General features: G+C 40.6%; 1 protein-coding gene across 1 annotated transcript in view; it reads left to right on the forward strand.

Moving 5' to 3' along the window:
- The window catches only part of OTC (ornithine transcarbamylase), a 97512-nt gene that overhangs the window by 18694 nt on the left and 61269 nt on the right, over positions 1-17549 (forward strand). The window contains exons 2-3 of the mRNA XM_055267892.1: positions 5558-5656; positions 8486-8641. Of these exons, the coding sequence (XP_055123867.1) occupies positions 8565-8641 (77 nt within the window). The 5' untranslated portion in view covers positions 5558-5656; positions 8486-8564. The remainder of the gene's footprint in view (positions 1-5557; positions 5657-8485; positions 8642-17549) is intronic.

The raw sequence follows: 17549 nt of genomic DNA on the forward strand, positions 1-17549 counted from the left end.
TGTCTCAAACAAACAAACAAACAAACAAACAAAAAACATAAAAAATAAAAAATTAATTCTTAGATTATCTGTAAATCAGGAGCTCTTTTGGTGATATATATATATATATACATACACACACACACACACACACGTGGAGAGAAAAAAAGGAACCAACTGATGGGTGATTTCCTTTACTATAATAATTCTAATTTATTTCTTATTGCCAGTTTCCACACAGGTCCAAGCCACAAAACAATACAGTCTCACAACAGAGCAGAGCTTTACAGCTTATAAAACATTCTGGGAATATTAGAATATTAACACGTGAAGATTTTTGGGTCCTTCAGCACATTAGATATGACCTGGGACATAGAGGACTCTTAAGAAAAGCGAAATTGGGCATCCACATGTGGAAAAAAAAACTCCATCTCAACCTCAAGCCTTAGACAAAACTCATAATGGATCACAGATCTGAATGGAAAATGTAAGGCTACAACACTTTCAGAAGACATAGGGAGAGAATCTTTGTTACCCTGGGTTATGCAAAGAGTTCAACAGCATGATCCAGAGAAAGGAAACAAATGGTAAATTGAACTTGATCAAAATTTAAAAATTTTGCTTTGTGAAAAACATAGTCAGGAGACTGAAAAGACAAGCAACAGACTGGGAAAACACATTTGCAAGTTACATATCCAATAAAAGTGTTGTATCCAGAATATATATGTAGAACATTCAAAATGAAACATTAAGAAAGCAAACAATTCAAGTAAAAAAAAAAAAGAAGAAGAATGGGAGTCAGGCAGGCTCAGTGGCTCACTCTTGTAATCCCAGTGCTTTGGGAGTCTAAGGCTGGAGGACTGTTCAAGACCAGGAATGTGAGACAAGCCTGGGCAACATAGTGAGACTCTGTACCTACCAAAAAATTTAGTTTGGTGTGGTGGCACACACCTATACTCCTAGCTATTTGGGAGGCTGAGGTTGGAGGATCGCTTGAGCCCAGGAGGTCAAGGTTACAGTGATCTATGATCACACCATTGTGAAACCGCCTTTGCAAAATTATAACAGACAGTGAAAGAGATCTGACTTGACCGAATCCATCTTGCTTCTAACCTTCAAGCTGTCCTTGTTCATTCCTGGGCATAGGCTGAACTAATTTTGGGAGAAACTTAGTTTATAGTTTATGGTTTAAACAAAGACGGTAATGCCCCTTTCCCAAAGCGACCTCCTTCCTGCCTGGGGACTAGACTTCTTTTGTAGGACTAACATTAGCCACAAGATCAGATGAGCCAGTTTATTGATCTGGTGGTGCCAGCTGATCCATCAAGTGCAGTACTGATACCCCAAGCACTGATTTTAGGAGCAGTTTAGGGAGGTTCAGAATTTTGTAGCCTCCAGCTGCACAACTCCTAAACCATATTTTTTTTTTTTTTGAGGGGAAGCCTTTTTCTGTCACTCAGGCTGGAGTGCAGTGGTGCGAACTCAGCTCACTGCAACCTCTGCCTCCTGGATTCCAGTGATTCTCCTGCCTCAGCCTCCCGAGTAGCTGGAATTACAGGTGTGTGCCACAACACCTGGCTAATTTTTGTATCTTTAGTAGAGACAGAGTTTCACCATGTTAGCCAGGCTGGTCTCGAACTCCTGACCTTAAGTGATCTGCCCACCTTGGCCTCCCAAAGTGCTGGGATTACAGGCATGAGCCACCGTGCCCGACCCTAAACCATAATTTCTACTACAAAGGCAATCTAGTCCCCAAGCAGGAAGGAGGTCTGCTTTAGGAAAGGGCCATTATCGTGTTTGTTTAAACCATAAACTATGAACTAAGTTTCTCCCAAAGTTAGTTCAGCCTCTGCCCAGGAATGAACGAAGACAGCTTGGAGGTTAGAAGCAAGATGGACTCGGTTAAGTTAGATCTCTTTCACTGTCTCAGTCTTAATTTTGCAAAGGTGGTTTCAATTGCATTCTAGCATGGGTGACATAGTAAGACTCTATCTTCAAAAGAAAAGAAAAGGTAGGTAAAATATTTAACAGATATTTTACCAAGAAAGATAAATGGATGGCAAATAAGGACACAAAAAGATGCTCAACATCATTAGCCTTTAGGGAAATGCAAATTAAAACCACAATTTGTACTACATAACTGTTAGGGTGACAATGAAAAATATTTGCAATACCAAATGCTGGAAAGGTTGTGAAACAAACGGACCTCTCATGCATTACTGCTGAGACTGCAAAATGGTATATTAACGCTGCAAAACTGCGTGACAGTTTCTTCAACAGTTAAACATAACATATAACTACCAGATATACAGCTATTCTACTCCTAGATAGTTACCCTAGATAAATAAAACTTATGTTCACACAAAAACCTATATGCAAATGTTTGTAGTAGCTCTATTTACAAACTCCTCAAGCAGGAAACAACTCAATTGTCCTCTAATGGGGGAATGGATAAATAAACTGTGATATAATGATACAATGGAATACTACTCAACAATAAAATGAAACATATTAGTGATACACACAACATGGGTAAATCTCAAAGACATTATGCTAAGGAGCAAGTCCAAAAATACTACATAGTGTATGGTTCCAATTATGTCACATTCTGGAAAAGGCGAAACTATAAGGGAGAGAGGAGAAGATCGGTATACCAGGGATTAGAAAAGAAGAGGATGTGATTACAAAGGAATTTAAAAGGGAGTTTTCTGGAGTGATACAACCATTGTGTATTCTGATTGTGGTGGTGGTTATACAAATCTACACGTGTTACAACTCATAGCACTGTAGGCTAAAAAATGTTAAGTTTATTACATACATACTGATGTAAGCATTTTTTAAATAATAAAACATATCAAGTGCATTCATTTAACAAAAGAAAAATTGTAAGAGAGTATTGATTTCCATTTGCAAATAAGGAAACTGACTTCCCCAAGGTTATTCAACCAATAAATAGGTTCTGAACTAGAATCCACTTCTAGAACATTATTTTTTTTCCTGTTGTTATATAAGAAACAAACCTTCAAATACGTAAGCCAAATTGTGTATTAGTTAGCATGCATTTGATTGCAAGTAACAAAAACCCCAATCCAGAGGGATTGTTCTTCTATGAGGACATTTGCTATTTCACATAATGAAGTGGTAAGTGGTAGGGAGGCTCATGAGGCTGGTTGATTTTGCAACTCAGTGATGTCCTAAATGACTAAGATTGCTTCCTTCTTCCACTCAGTCAGCCACAGCTTCCTTCTAAGGCTGCTTCCCCTCATTGTCACAGGGTGGCTACTGGTCTCAGACAAGGATACAAGCTTCTTTGTCCATATCCAGTGGAAAATAGCTCACCAGCAACAATCCCACAGAACTCGGAAGACTTAACTAGTGTGTACTGCATGCAAATGCTGTGGCTTCTTAGGATCTTAAAGATTCTAGGCAACCAGCTATAAAAATTATTTATGTAACTAGTAACACTCTGCAACAAATCAGAGCTTTGCACTGCAGTAATCGCCATCTGTCTTGTTTGTATGGGTCTCAAATTTGCAGTATTTTTTTGATAATAGCTATCTATGCCCGGGCTCTTAGACACTATACCTCATGTTTGATTAGCATGTTAAAATTTCCACAGCACCATAATAACTCATTTTATTTAGTTGGACAGGTGAGGACTCTGAGGGTACCAAATGACTTAGCCAAATTCACCATGAGTGAGTGACTGAGCCAGAGGTCACATTTGATCTTCAAACATCATTCTCATCATTCTTTCCTTTATATCACATTGATTCCCTCCTCAGTGCTTGGATTTCACTAGGGAAGCACACTGGCAATTTCAAAGAAATATTTCAAGTTTATACAGATACTTAAAAGCTCAAAATGTCAGAGAACTAACATTCTTTATATCCCCAATAGCAACATTTGGCTATTTGGAATTTTATTCTCAGTAATAGGATAAATGTGAAATCCTAGCATCTCATTAACTTCTTCGTCTCCCTTCTCTCAACATCCAATCAATTTTCATGATAGGCGAATTCTAATTTCTAAATCTCTTTTGCATCCATCTCCTGTTTTCTATTTCCACAGCCCTAATATGTGTTCAGGCCTTATATTTGTCACACAATAACCTCTTTGTCTCTTTGCCTCTATTTTCTTCACATTGTACTTCTCACACAATGGTCCCAGGTTAATGGTTTCGAAACCCAATGCAAATTATGACATATGTCTTCTTGTCTGCCCCAGCTGCAAAACTTTAATAATCTTCCTTTGACTACAGATTAAATTCTCAACTCTATAATCTGGCTTTCAAGGCCCTCAGCAATCTGGCTTCAATATTTCTCTACAAACCTTGAGAAAATCCTCCTTTCTGGATGGGAGTAGTAGACAGTGGTATACTGGAGCCAGCTCACAGTAGCTTGCAGGAACTTTTTTTTTTTCTTTTTTTTTTTTGAGACGGAGTCTTGCTCAGTCGCTCAGGATGGAGTGCAGTGGCGGGATCTCTGCTCACTGCAAGCTCCGCCTCCCAGGTTCATGCCATTCTCCTGCCTCAGCCTCCCAAGTAGCTGGGACTACAGGCGCCCACCACCATGCCCGGCTAATTTTTTTGTATTTTTAGTAGAGATGGGGTTTCACCGTGTTAGCCAGGATGGTCTCGATCTCCTAAGAACTATTTTTATACCTCTCTTCATCTCTGTGTTCAGTGATGTCACATTAGTAGCTTGAAATTGGCTGTGGTGGGAATATTTACACCTTACAAGTCAGACTGCTACAATTCAGAGCTTTTGTTTGTTTGTTTGAAGAGCTAGTTATTAAACATTTACCAGCATACCACTATTTACAGGCTAACTGGGACTAAACTTGAGAGTGAGAGTGCAATATGGTATTGGGGACCAAGTTGTTGACACAGAAAGCTCAGGTACCAACTCAAAGATAGGAGGGCCAGGGGGAAAAGAACAAGAAGCTGTGCTGCAAAACTGTTGAGAAGGTAGATCTGGGCAAAAGTTGAGTTTCCATAGAAGCAGACATTGAGAAAGGGATTTGGGTTCAAGTAGTTGATTTGGGAGGTAGTCCCAGGAAGCACTGGCAGGGTAGTGACGGAAATGAGACAGGGAAGGGAAGATGGCTAATACAGGGTAGATTGATGAGCAGGTTATTACCGTGGGCAATTGAGGTTCAATTCCACTGGGGACCTTTTGGGGAGCATGTAGAATGTGCTTCATAGTTGCCACTGCTATGGTTTGAATGTCAACTGAAAAGGTTATGTTGAAATTTAAGTGGCATTGTGATGGTAGTAAGAGGTGGGACTGTTAAGAGATGTTTAGAACATGAGGGCTCTGTCCTCATGAATAGATTAATGCGGTTATCACAGGAGTGGGTTTGTTATCAAGAGAATAGGTTGTTATAAAAGCAAGTTCAGTCCTCTCTGTCTCTCACTCTCACCCTCTCTTGCCCTTCTACCTTCTGCCATGGAATGGCAATGCACAAAGGCCCTCTGCAGATGCCAGAACAATTCTGTTGGACTTCCCAGCTCCAGAAGTGTAAGCCAAATCAACTTTTCTTTATAAATTACCCAGTCTGTGGTATTCTGTTACAGCAACACAAAATGGACTGAGCCACCCACACGAAGAGTGAGGAATATGAGAAGTTTATCCTCAAGAAGACAGCAGTGGGTATTTGCATTAAGAAGTGGCAGGTATGTAGGGGAAGACCGAATGCCAAGGGGATATAAACAAGACACAGACACTCATAGTTTTTGTTTTCATAGCGTGCTTGGTGGTGGTGGGGCTTCATTTCAATGGCCAATGATGGAATGTATTTTTCCAGTTATATATCATTTGCTGTTACCTTACACACTCTATTTGTTCCTTCCTTTAGGTCTACTCACAGGTTCCTTTTTTTGCTACAATATCGTTTGTAGCTCCCTCCAGTTTTGACTATTTTCTGATTCTTCCAATTCATCAAAAATCAGTGCCACCTTTTTCAGGAACCCCATCTAATCCCCACCCCCTGATGATAGAAGTTAGAAGAGGGTCAAGTCAAGCTGGAGGTCTCCTGTGGCTTGAAGCAAGGGAGCAGGTAACAAGCCCCTCCCCCTGGTTAAGATGTTTGGGGTCAGAGAGCAGAGACAGAAATTGTATTCTGGAGTCATTCCAAATGGTGAATATTAGAAGGAACTTATCATTCCTGTTTTATCATTCTGTCTCTCAGAACCCACACAGCACAGAGGATTGGCTTATGATGGCTGCACAATTGTTGATGGTGGCAGAGAAAAATGGATGAATGAAAGGCCAGGTGAACAAAGAGAACTAGATATGTAGCCAAACAAGAAAGTTAAAATTGAATTAGAGGAATCATGGGGTCAACAAGAGCCCCTGGATGAATTCTGAGGATGAACATCAAAGCCTGTAAAGTAAAACAGACTCCACATGTGACACAATCAGCAGAAGCTGGGTAGTTGAAATCTACCCCTCAACAAGTTCATTGAGATGCCCTGCCTTTTGAGATTCAGTGAAATTGCTTTTAACTTCATCCCACTTTTGGTGCAGCTCCCCTTTTGCAATTTCTCTGGGAGTTATTGGTATCTTAACTTTTTTTTAGTTCCCTCTGGCTTTGAGCTCCTGCATCTGTAGCATTAGGAGGGTTTGTGAGTTGCTTTGGCATGTCAAAAATGCTGCCTGTACTCTCTAGCATGGAACTGCAGACACTTCTTGATTTCTTCCCAAGCATTACCAATATGAGTTGTGTGTATGGCTAGCACAGTTCAGTGAAGATATGGGGTCAAGCTATGGGCCTTATATTAGCCTGTGGTTTGGCCTCATCTCCCTCAGGCTCCATGCAAACATTCAATTTCACTCCTGTATTATGTGGAGCGCTTTTGCTCTCTGAAACCTATTCAATAACTGGCCTTGTTTGCCTCTTCAAAGATGCTTTATTATGTTTTCAAATTCACTCTCTCCCTTCTCACCTCTGTGCCTTTGCAAGCAGTTGCTTTTGCCTAGAATATCCTTTCCAGAACGGAAGATTTGGTAGAGGCTGGGAAATGTCAGTCTTTCCTCTCACTTTATCTCACATCATTCTCTGTAAGTGGAAGGAAATGGTGTTAATATTTATTTCTCTACTAGTATTAATTATGACATCACAAACATCTCGGCTCCTGAGGTGGCCATAGTTGATATTTAAATAACACTTTTTGCTATTCCACAAACTTCTGGAAAATATTTACTTGGGTTTGCTAAAGTCATATAAATTGACCAGAAGACGCAGCCCTACCTCTGCCCCTCCTCTCCTTCCTCCTACCCTTCCTACCTTAGAGGGCTCCCGCTTCTTTGAAGCCAGACAACTTTGTCTGGACCTCTCCTATGGGCTTGTATTATGGATATTTGTTTATAAATCATACCACCTTTACTGAACTGTGAACTCTGCAAAGGTGATGTCATCTTCCCTCTCTGAAACTTCAATGTAGCCCGGTATCTGATACAGAATTGACTTTGAATCACCTGATTTCTAACTGAGGATAAATGAATAAATGTGAAGTTGCAGATGGCCCCTTAGTGATCCAAATAGGCTGCTAAGGGAAGAGCATATGGTATCCCCACTTCCCACTTGTACTGACTGTGGGCTCCTGTTAGAATCAATAGGCAACTATTTCTTTTCTTTTTCTTTCTTTCTTTTTTTGAGACAGAGTCTCACTCTGCCACCCAGGCTGGAGTACAGTGGTACAATCTGGGCTCACCGCAACCTCTATCAAGCGACTCTCATGGGTTCAAGCGACTCTCATGCCTCAGCCTCCCAAATAGCTGGGATTACAGGTGTGCATCACTATGTCTAGCTAATTTTTGTATTTTTAGTGGAGATGGGGATTCACCATGTTGGCCAGGCTGGTCTCGATCTCCTGGGCTCAAGTGATCCGCCCGCCTCAGCCTCCCAAAGTGCTGGGATTATAGGCGTGAGCCACCGTGCCCGGCCAGCAATTATTTCTTTATTGAAGACTTATGTGCAAGGCAGAAAGGGAGCTCCAGGACTGAGATATTTTTACTATACTTTCTCTATCATCTTGCACCCCCAAAATAGCTTCCAGGGCACTTCTTTCTATTTGTTTTTGTGGAAAGACTGGCAATTAGAGGTAGAAAAGTGAAATAAATGGAAATAGTACTACTCAGGGCTGTCACAACTACATCTGTGTTTTTGCAGTGCCAATTTGCATTTTCTGAGTGAGTTACTTCTACTCACCTTCACAGCAGCCAGTACTGCAGTGCTTTGCATATATTATATCCTCAATGAGTACTTGTCAATTGATTTTGTACATGCATGTGACAGTATAAATATATTATGAAAAATGAGGAGGCCAGGCAATAAAAGAGTCAGGATTTCTTCCAAAAAAATACACAGTGGTAGAGCTTGGCATAAAGTTCAAATGCTCCTGCACCCTGCCCTGCAGTATCTCTAACCAGGGGACTTTGATAAGGAAGCTGAAGGGTGATATTACCTTTGCTCCCTCACTGCAACTGAACACATTTCTTAGTTTTTAGGTGGCCCCCGCTGGCTAACTTGCTGTGGAGTTTTCAAGGGCATAGAATCATCCTTTTCACTATTAAAAGAAGATGCTGTTTAATCTGAGGATCCTGTTGAACAATGCAGCTTTTAGAAATGGTCACAACTTCGTGGTTCGAAATTTTCGGTAAGTGATGGTCAGAGACTTGGGTTTGATTTAGGAATCATGGTGATGCATAAAACTATATTCTGCAGTAAGGCCTCTTTCTGCAGAGTGTAGTGCCACGCTCTGCTTTACTCTTATTTGAGACAACTGCCACTAATTCCAGCAGAGCTTTCATTTCTCAGTCCTTCTGTAATCAGATTTCACTGTGTGCTGTAGGGGAAGCCACCCATGGCAGATATAACAGACTAAATGTTCTTGACGTCTTTCGTTTGTGTACATTCTAAACAAGCAAGTGGCTGAAGGAAATTAGAGGAAGTAATTTACACAGGGCCTTCAGCTTGTATTTGGGCTTGCTGTAAAACAATATATCACTCTAAGATGTTGAGACTAATCAGTTCTTTTGAAAAAACAGACTCCAAGTAGCAACTAATAAATACTGACAAAGCTGCTGCAAAGAAGCCTTATATGTGATGGGGATAAAGACATTTTTAAATAAAATACAAGTTTGAAAACCATCCCTGAAATTCTTGCTGGCATGTGCAAAGCAGGCTGTCTCCAGTGAATTCATTATAAAAGTTTACATCCTGCTTACAACCATTGCGCATGTGGTTGAAGATGGCATGGAGTGTGTCTGTGGGGAAGGGAAAGGGGAAGGGAACAGGGGAGATGAGTTAGCTAGGTAAACAAGGCCACCAGGTGGAGACATAACTACCAGAAAGCTTCTAGAACAGTTTCATGTTAATAATGAGATAGAATTTCTTCAGAGCCTCTTTATAACCTAAAGCAACCTTCCCAACTTCCTTAAGGAAGAAGCTTTTGGTCTGAAGTTTTCTTTTATTATTAGTAAGTGGACCTGTGATAGTGGCCCTGGGCATCCCTTCTCTGGAGCAGCTGACAGTTCTAGGATCTCTGGACTCCACCATTAGCACTACTTCTTTAGTGAATATAAGGCTCTCAGAAGTCAGAATGATACCATAAATAATATTGTAAATTAAGCCCATAATATTAGACCTAGTTGAGACCTCAGAGCCATGAAATAATGCCTTCTCTTATTTTATTTTGGGAGGAAATGTGATTTTTATTTCTTAAACAGCTCAAATATTCAACTGAAATTATTTCATTTCTCTTATTTTAAGTATAAGGTAAAAAAAAGCCCAGAATGATTATGGGGTTTACCAATTAGTGCCAGAGTTAGATCAGATAACAACTTGGAGAAAAGTCTAAAGAACCAGGTTCAAGGCCTAGCACCACCCTTGCTGGCTATATGACCTTGAACAAGTCACTAAACTTTTCTGCAATGTTGTTTCACCTATAAAATGGATAAAAGGATAATACCTGTTCTGCCTACATTACAGGGTGGTTCAATCATTCATTCAACAAATATTAATTGAACATCTACTTTGTGCCATGCCCTATCAAGGAGTTGGAGATACAGTGGTAAATAACGTAAAAATATACTTCACTCCAGCGACATGAATTCATAGTCTAGTGATAATCAGTGAGATAATGTATGTGAAACCTAAAAAGTGACAGACCAATGTTCATTATTTATTTTAGTATTCCATTACACTGAGTTACATCAGATAAAAATATGATGAAATTTTATTCTATAGCTTTTAACAAGGAATCATCACCGAGTTGAAAACACCCAACTGAATGAATAATCAAAGCCTGGAGCTTAAACTTATACTGTTCTTTGAAAATTACAATGATAATTGATTTTTAAAATAATTATTACGGATTAAATTTTGCAAGTAAAACCTCTTCCAAACAGTTGGACTTTTTTTTTTTTTTTGTATTTACTAATACACTACTGTCTATATCCAGTAGCCAGACTACATTTCTGAAAATCCTGGTGAGCTATTTCTCACAGTGAATGGGGGCTGGCACAAAAGTATGGCTAAATCGGCCCAAATCCAAACTTTCTATTTGAAAGTGTGAAAGCCTTGAGTCACCCATGTTGTTAGAAACTCAATAGTGTGAATCTCTATTGAAAAATGAGATAATGTTGAAACGGTTTCATCATGCATTCTCACGTGGCAAATGGTTTCATCATGCATTCTCACGTGGCATAGGTATTTTTTTTTTCCTACTGTATTGGTTAGTTGCACTACCTGTCAGCTAGATAAATTCAGAATTTCTGATCTCCAATAAGACTTATAACCTTTGACAAAGCCCTCAACAACAGAGAAAAACTCCCTGTCAACTCTGCCTGTTCTATATTTTTACTTTTTCAGCCTTTCACAGGGATTCAAGTTATTTTTTTCTCCCACATCTCTTGGAAAAGGTGGAGGGCCCTTGTTATGTAACACACCACGTGAGTTTACTACTCCAGAATAATAGGAAATACGTGCTTAGAGTTTGATGGTGCCACAAAATAGGAATCATGGTTTTGAAGTGAGCAGTCATATCGCCATGGACATGATAAAATAATAGCTTTAGTGAGGCTGAAGCCATCCACACAGCCCCTGGATCAATCACTTGTAGTCAGTTAAATTTTTTTTTTAACAAGATCGATAGAATCAGAAACCAAGACTGCTGAAAACACCCAATTCACAGACTTTCCATGTCATAAATAAGGCTCTGAAGCCTTGCTGTGTTTGGATAATAGAGAATGTCCTATGATTTGTTGCCTATTAGGGAAACCACTTAGAGCTTTTTAAGAAACCACTAAAAAAAAAAAATCCCTTTCTTCATCAGAAAAGACCAATTTGTAAGTGCAGTTCAATTTCATCTCACAAATAGAAATTTCTTCAGAGAATATTGAGCTAAGCTACCCAGTTCTGTGGAGGTTATGGATTGGAGCCAGAGGTGACGAGTTTTCAGGTATTTCATTCCAGACCTCTATAAGGGCTCACATAACTCATTATGTTCCCTTCGTCTGTCACACATGCCCATCCACACACACGTGGACATCCAGACAACGTGATTATAAGACGTTCATGTTCTCGCATAGAGGAGAGAAAACAGTGCACTTTGATTATTCACAATGTCAAAACTTAAAATGAATGTCTTTTAAAAACATCACTTCAGCTGCGCGCAGTGGCTTATGCCTGTAATCCCCGCACTTTGGGAGGCTGAGGTGGGTGGATCACCTGAGGTCAGGAGTTCGAGACCAGTTTGGCCAGCATGGCAAAACTCTGTCTCTATTAAAAATACACACACACAAAAAAATTAGCTGGGCCTGGTGGCATGCGCCTGTAGTCCTAGCTGCTCAGGAGGCTGAGGCAGAAGAATCGCTTGAACCTGGGAGGCTGAGGTTGCAGTGAGCCGAGATCACGCCAATGCACTCCAGCCACCTGGGTGACAGAGTGAGACTCTGTCTCAAAAAAAAAAAAAAAAAAAAAATCACTTCACTTCCGAAAACCATACAAGAGATGGGACCAAAAGTTGAATGGGGTCATGATGTTTTCCTTGGCCAACAGTGGAATTTGTTTCCTAGTTTATTTTTAGTAATTGAGTAATTTAACTTAGATAAAATAAGCCACTGATTTTTGACAGTTTCAAGTTTCCAGACCTTTAATAGTAGGTCTGCAGAAAGCTAGCCTTCATCTGAATTCTTCGATTTTCAGATGAGGAGAAGTTTCACAATTTTAGAATATTAATGATCTAAGGTATCTTAGAAACTACTAGTCACTCAGTGATCAATAATAATGTTGTAGAAAAAACTGAGTTCTTTTCACATGACCAGGAAAGTTTAGGCTCACAGACACTTTGAAGGGTGAGGGGGAGCGGAATTTATTGGGTGAAAAGGAAAAAAATTTCAGCAAAGCCAGAGGGGTGCCTGTTAACAGGCCCCCATCTCACAGACTGAAGGCCAGGTTACCACACAGGAACAGGAGAGGCCTAGCTCCTCCCCGCTCCAAAAGGTGCAGTGCGAACTTCCCCAAGGCCCCACCCTGTCCTCCCAGTGTGCAGGTGGGCATTATTCAGAAAGAATCAGTCGGGGGAGTGGGGGGAAAGGGCGGGCCTCATCCAGGACAGGCAGTCCTGTTCATCAGCCTACAGGCTGTTTTAGGCTTGAACGTGGGGTTTTGCTGGGGGTCGCGGGGTCGGGGGCCCTTGGCTGCCTCCTGTCTCTATCAATAATTTATATCACATATGGGTATGCGGCAATGGTGAGGATGGTTTCAAGTAAACTTTTATTAATACATTATTATTGTTATTGTTAATAAGCATAAATTTGGAAATAATTTGTGAGTTTTTTTCACATCAGTGGGATCACTACAAAGATTTTTTTTGTGAAAATACAGCTCCTTTCTCTTGCATGCATTCTAATATGCCTTTTTGAGAAGGAAAGAAAGGGATAGAATTAAAGTTAGGCCACTGAAAATTCATGTGGCTCCAGTTTACAAACTTCGTGAGTGTGGGGGAAGACATAGACAAAGAGAATCGCTGATTTCGTTCACGTTCTTAAATTTTCAGGTGAAAAAGTGAGGCTCGAGATGGCAAATAACCTGCCCAAGGCCATTGTTTATTCCTAAATCAGGGCTGAACTAGGACTACAATTCAAATATTTAAAGGCACTGCTCTTTTCATTTCATTGCTTGTATTACTTTGATCCCTTCAAACTGATCAAGTTGGCCAATCTATTGCCTAATATCCTTTTTTAGGTACAGCCAGAATATCTCAGTAAAGAAAAGAAACATACACAAGAAAATATGCCTTAACTCTTGCATTAATGCAAGGTTAAAGAAACATAAAAATCTCAGCCATAAGGCCCATTGGCCCCCTCTTATGTCTCCAGAAGTTAAAGTCTTTATCTCAAATTGTCCATGGGGATCAGAGTATCATTTAACACTGAATTTTTTCCTACTCTGGCAAAATCAGTTTCTGACTGACCACATTTTACTCAAATCAAGCACTTTCTCTTCCAATAAAATACAATTATACCAGGGAATACATCCAAGTCTCTCCCACCCCCCAGTTTACCAGAGTTGGAAAATGCAGACACTAGCAATGAAAGGCTTCATTCTGCAAGTAGCAAATACTCTTCCATTTTGTAGCTAGGAAGATATGTGGGTAAAGTTAATACAAGGATCTCTTATTACCTTGGCTTAGCTTCTTAGCATTCAGTGATTTGGGGTTAAGAAATCTCTGTAATTATTTTTTCAAGGAGCAAAATGAATATAAGGAACTAGTCTTGCTTTTTCCAAGGGCTCTGGCTCTGACCAGACTGCAGCGACAGTTTTGATGGAATATTTGTACGTGCTTCTCATTGTTCCCCACAACATTGTATCCTCCCTCTTATGTGCAGCCTGAATAATAATAATGTGGTTTATGTCTGGTGTACCAAGGAGATTTCTTGTTTACTCTGATTTACTTCTTGTACACTTTGGTACAAGAAAAGCAAGCATTTTACAGGAGACTCGAATAATGCATTTGGCCCTCGTTCTGGTGCTTGTGAACCAGAGCAGGCTGCCTCCTATTGAAGAATGAGGTCTCTAGGGGAACTTAATAGCCATTGATGCCAGCAGTCTTACCTGGCTAATTCAAGCATGGCTTTATCACCCAAAAGCAAGAAAATGCTTGATACAGACCGGAAAAAAAAAAGGAGGCCTGTGTCAGAACTGTTTTAATGTGGTACAATTGTGGAACTCTTCTAATTTTTATGTAGCTTAGGAAAGAGGTGTGGCAACTCCATTTTGGAGCCAAGGGGAGGTCTATGAGGAGACAGTAAACAGGATAGGAATTTAAACTGGGACCATTGTATTTGCTTTCCTTCCAGTGATAAATTTTCCTGGTTAGTTCTTGATATCTATGAAAAACAGCTCTTTTTCCCAAGCTAACATTTCCTGCCCCACCTCTTGGATGGAACTGAGAAAGGTGGTGACTACTCTAATGATTTTTCAGTGGTATAAACAGCATAACCCCCCCTCACTAGCTGTGGTGGAATTTTTTTTTTTTTTTTTTGAGATGAAGTCTTGCTTTGTTGCCCAGGCTGGAGTGCAACGGCGCGATCTCAGCTCACCACAACCTCTGCTTCCAGAGTTCAAGTGATTCTCCTGCCTCAGCCTCCCAAGTAGCTGGGATTACAGGTGTCCGCCACCATGCCCAGCTAATTTTTGCATTTTTAGTAGAGATGAGGTTTCACCATGTTGGTCAGGCTGGTCTCAAACTCCTGACCTCAGGTGATCCACCTGCCTCAGCCTCCCAAAGTGCTAGGATTACAAGCATGAGCCACCGCACCCGACCAGCTGTGGTGCAATTTTAAAAGAAATTCTAGTTAATCACTCAAGCCCTCAGATGCTGGTATGACCAGATATATAGTATCTACCTCTCTGCCGCTTTTGTCCCCAAGAACCCTGACAACTTATTCTGTCCAAAAGGAGTCTGTGGCAAGAAAGAACCAAAGTATCAGTGTAGTCCACTATGACTGTACTTCCAGTTTAGCCTTCATGGTGGTATGAGCAAACATTGGCCCTATAAGGTGTACTTGTCAGTTTTCCAGGTTTTGGCCCTGGACTCGTAGTGCTGTGCTTAGGATCCAAGATTAGTCCACTCTTGTTTCACATACATATGTCCAATCATTGTTCCCAGTAATTCAAATACTATACCAGAGTGGTGGGGTTCTAGGGGATTTCAGCTTTAGCAACACACTAGGCCACAGTCAATTATCCTCCATCATTTTCAGGCCTTGTGTTCAGCCTGGGCCATACCCTATGTTTGCTCTTCCCTCAACATCAATTTTGTCTTTTTTTTTTTTTTCTGAGATGGAGTTTCCCTCTTGCTGCCCAGGCTGGAGTGCAATGGCACCATCTTGGCTCACTGCAACCTCTGCCTCCCAGGTTCAAGCAATTCTCCTGCCTCAGCCTCCCAAGTAGCTGGGATTACAGGCCCTCGCCACCAGGCCCAGCTAATTTTTTGTATTTTTAGTAGAGACGGGGTTTCATCATATTGGTCAGGCTGGTCTTGAACTCCTGATGTCAGGTGATCCGCCCTCCTCAGCCTCCCAAAGTGCTGGGATTACGGGCATGAGCCACCGTGCCCGGCTGAAGTGATGTCTTTAAAAGGCATTCATTTTAAGTTTTGACATTGTGAATAATCAAAGTGCACTGTTTTCTCTTCTCCGTGCCTGGCCTATGTCTTTTCTTATCATCAGAACTTGGTCAGGATGTTGAAAATCCATCATGACAAATCTTTTGATATTCATCCAAGAAATCTGCTGGGAATTCATTCTTTCTTTTTTATTTTTATTTTTATTTTTTGTTTTTGAGACGGAGTTTTGCTCTTGTCACCCAGGCTAGAGTGCAATGGCGCGATCTCAGCTTACTGCAACCTCTGCCTCCCAAGGAGTAGCGGGGATTACAGGTGCCTGCCACCACGCCCGGCTAATTTTTATATTTTTAGTAGAGACGGGGTTTCACCTTGTTGGCCAGGTTGGTCTAGAACTCCTGACTTCAAGTGATCTGCCCGCCTCGGCCTCCCAAAGTGCTGGGATTACAGTTGTGGGCCACTATGCCTGGCCTGAATTCTTTCTTATACAAATTGATTTACTTTTGCCCTAAAGACCTACTATCATTTATTCATTTACTTAAGAAATATTTATTGAATGACTACTATATTCCAAGCACTGTACTAAGCACTGGGTATATATTAGTGAATAAAACAGGAAAGGTCCCTGCTATTTGTGGATCATATGTAATCCAGTGAGAAGAGTAAAAGTAAGCGATAAATAAACACACAAATATATATTAAAATTGTGATAAGTATTACAAACAAAATGAAGGTAAAGTGAAGACTACTTAGACAGTAGAGTCAGGAAAGGAATCTCTTGGGAGGTGATATTTAAGCTTACAGCCTGAGAATGAGAAGGAGACAGCTTTGAGAGTTGAGGAGAGAGTGTTCTGGACAAAGGGAATGGTATATCAGAGTCCTGTGATGGGAAAGCTTTTGGAGTACAGGCAGCCCTTCCTTTGTGAGATCCCAATGTACACAAATTTCAATTACCACAGTTTAGTTAATAACACTAGGCCACTATGAACACAGTTCAAATTTCAGTCAACATGGCATATTAATTATGAGTAATTCATAAAGCAAAAACTTCATTGCTAACTCTTCAGTCTACAAATCACCATGTAAATAACACATACACAGCACATCATGGTCAGTGACCAATTACATCACTTCTTTCAAAGTCTGTTGGTGATTGGTCACTGTGCATTTGTCATTCAGTTTGCATACAGACAGCAAAGAGTATATAGCTGTGCTGCCTCCTTTTCTCCCAGTGATAAACCTATGAGCATTTTACAAAAATGGATAATGACAGTGCAGTACATGAAAGTGCAGCAGAGAAATAAAAAGTGACTTTGGGAGGCTGAGGCGGGCAGATCAGCTGAGGTCAGGAGTTCAAGACCTGCCTGGTCAACATGGCAAAACCCTGTCTGTACTAAAAAATACAAAAGTTAGCCGGGTGTGGTGGCAAACGCCTGTAATCCCAGCTACTCGGGAGGCTTAGGCAGGAGAATCGCTTGAACCTGGGAGACAGAGGTTGCGGTGAGCTGAGATTGTGCCACTGTGCTCCAGCCTGGGCGACAGAGCGAGATTCCGTTAAAAAAAAAAAAGTGATAGCAGTGGAAGTTAAATTTGGATTGAATGCAAATCGAGTTATGGAAGAAACAGCTGACTATGTGATTGTTACCCTGCTGCTGTTTGAGAGGCTGTAGATAGACAGCCACAGGAACTTAGTGAAGACAAAGTTATTGACATAACTGCAGAAAGTGGTTGTGACAAAAAGGATGAAGATGTCCCAGGGGAAGTAACACTAGCAAAACACTTCACATTAAAGGAACTCTCAGAGATATTACACAACGTTCAAAGTGCAAAGGAAAATGTTGAAAGTTTATTCAAACTTAGAAAGAATAATTACAGTTTACCAAAACGTAGAAAAGATGCTTGCTCTATATCATAAGTTCTATGATGAGAAAGC

This window comes from Symphalangus syndactylus, chromosome X (genome assembly GCF_028878055.3).
Source record: "Symphalangus syndactylus isolate Jambi chromosome X, NHGRI_mSymSyn1-v2.1_pri, whole genome shotgun sequence".
NCBI classification, from domain to species: domain Eukaryota; kingdom Metazoa; phylum Chordata; class Mammalia; order Primates; family Hylobatidae; genus Symphalangus; species Symphalangus syndactylus.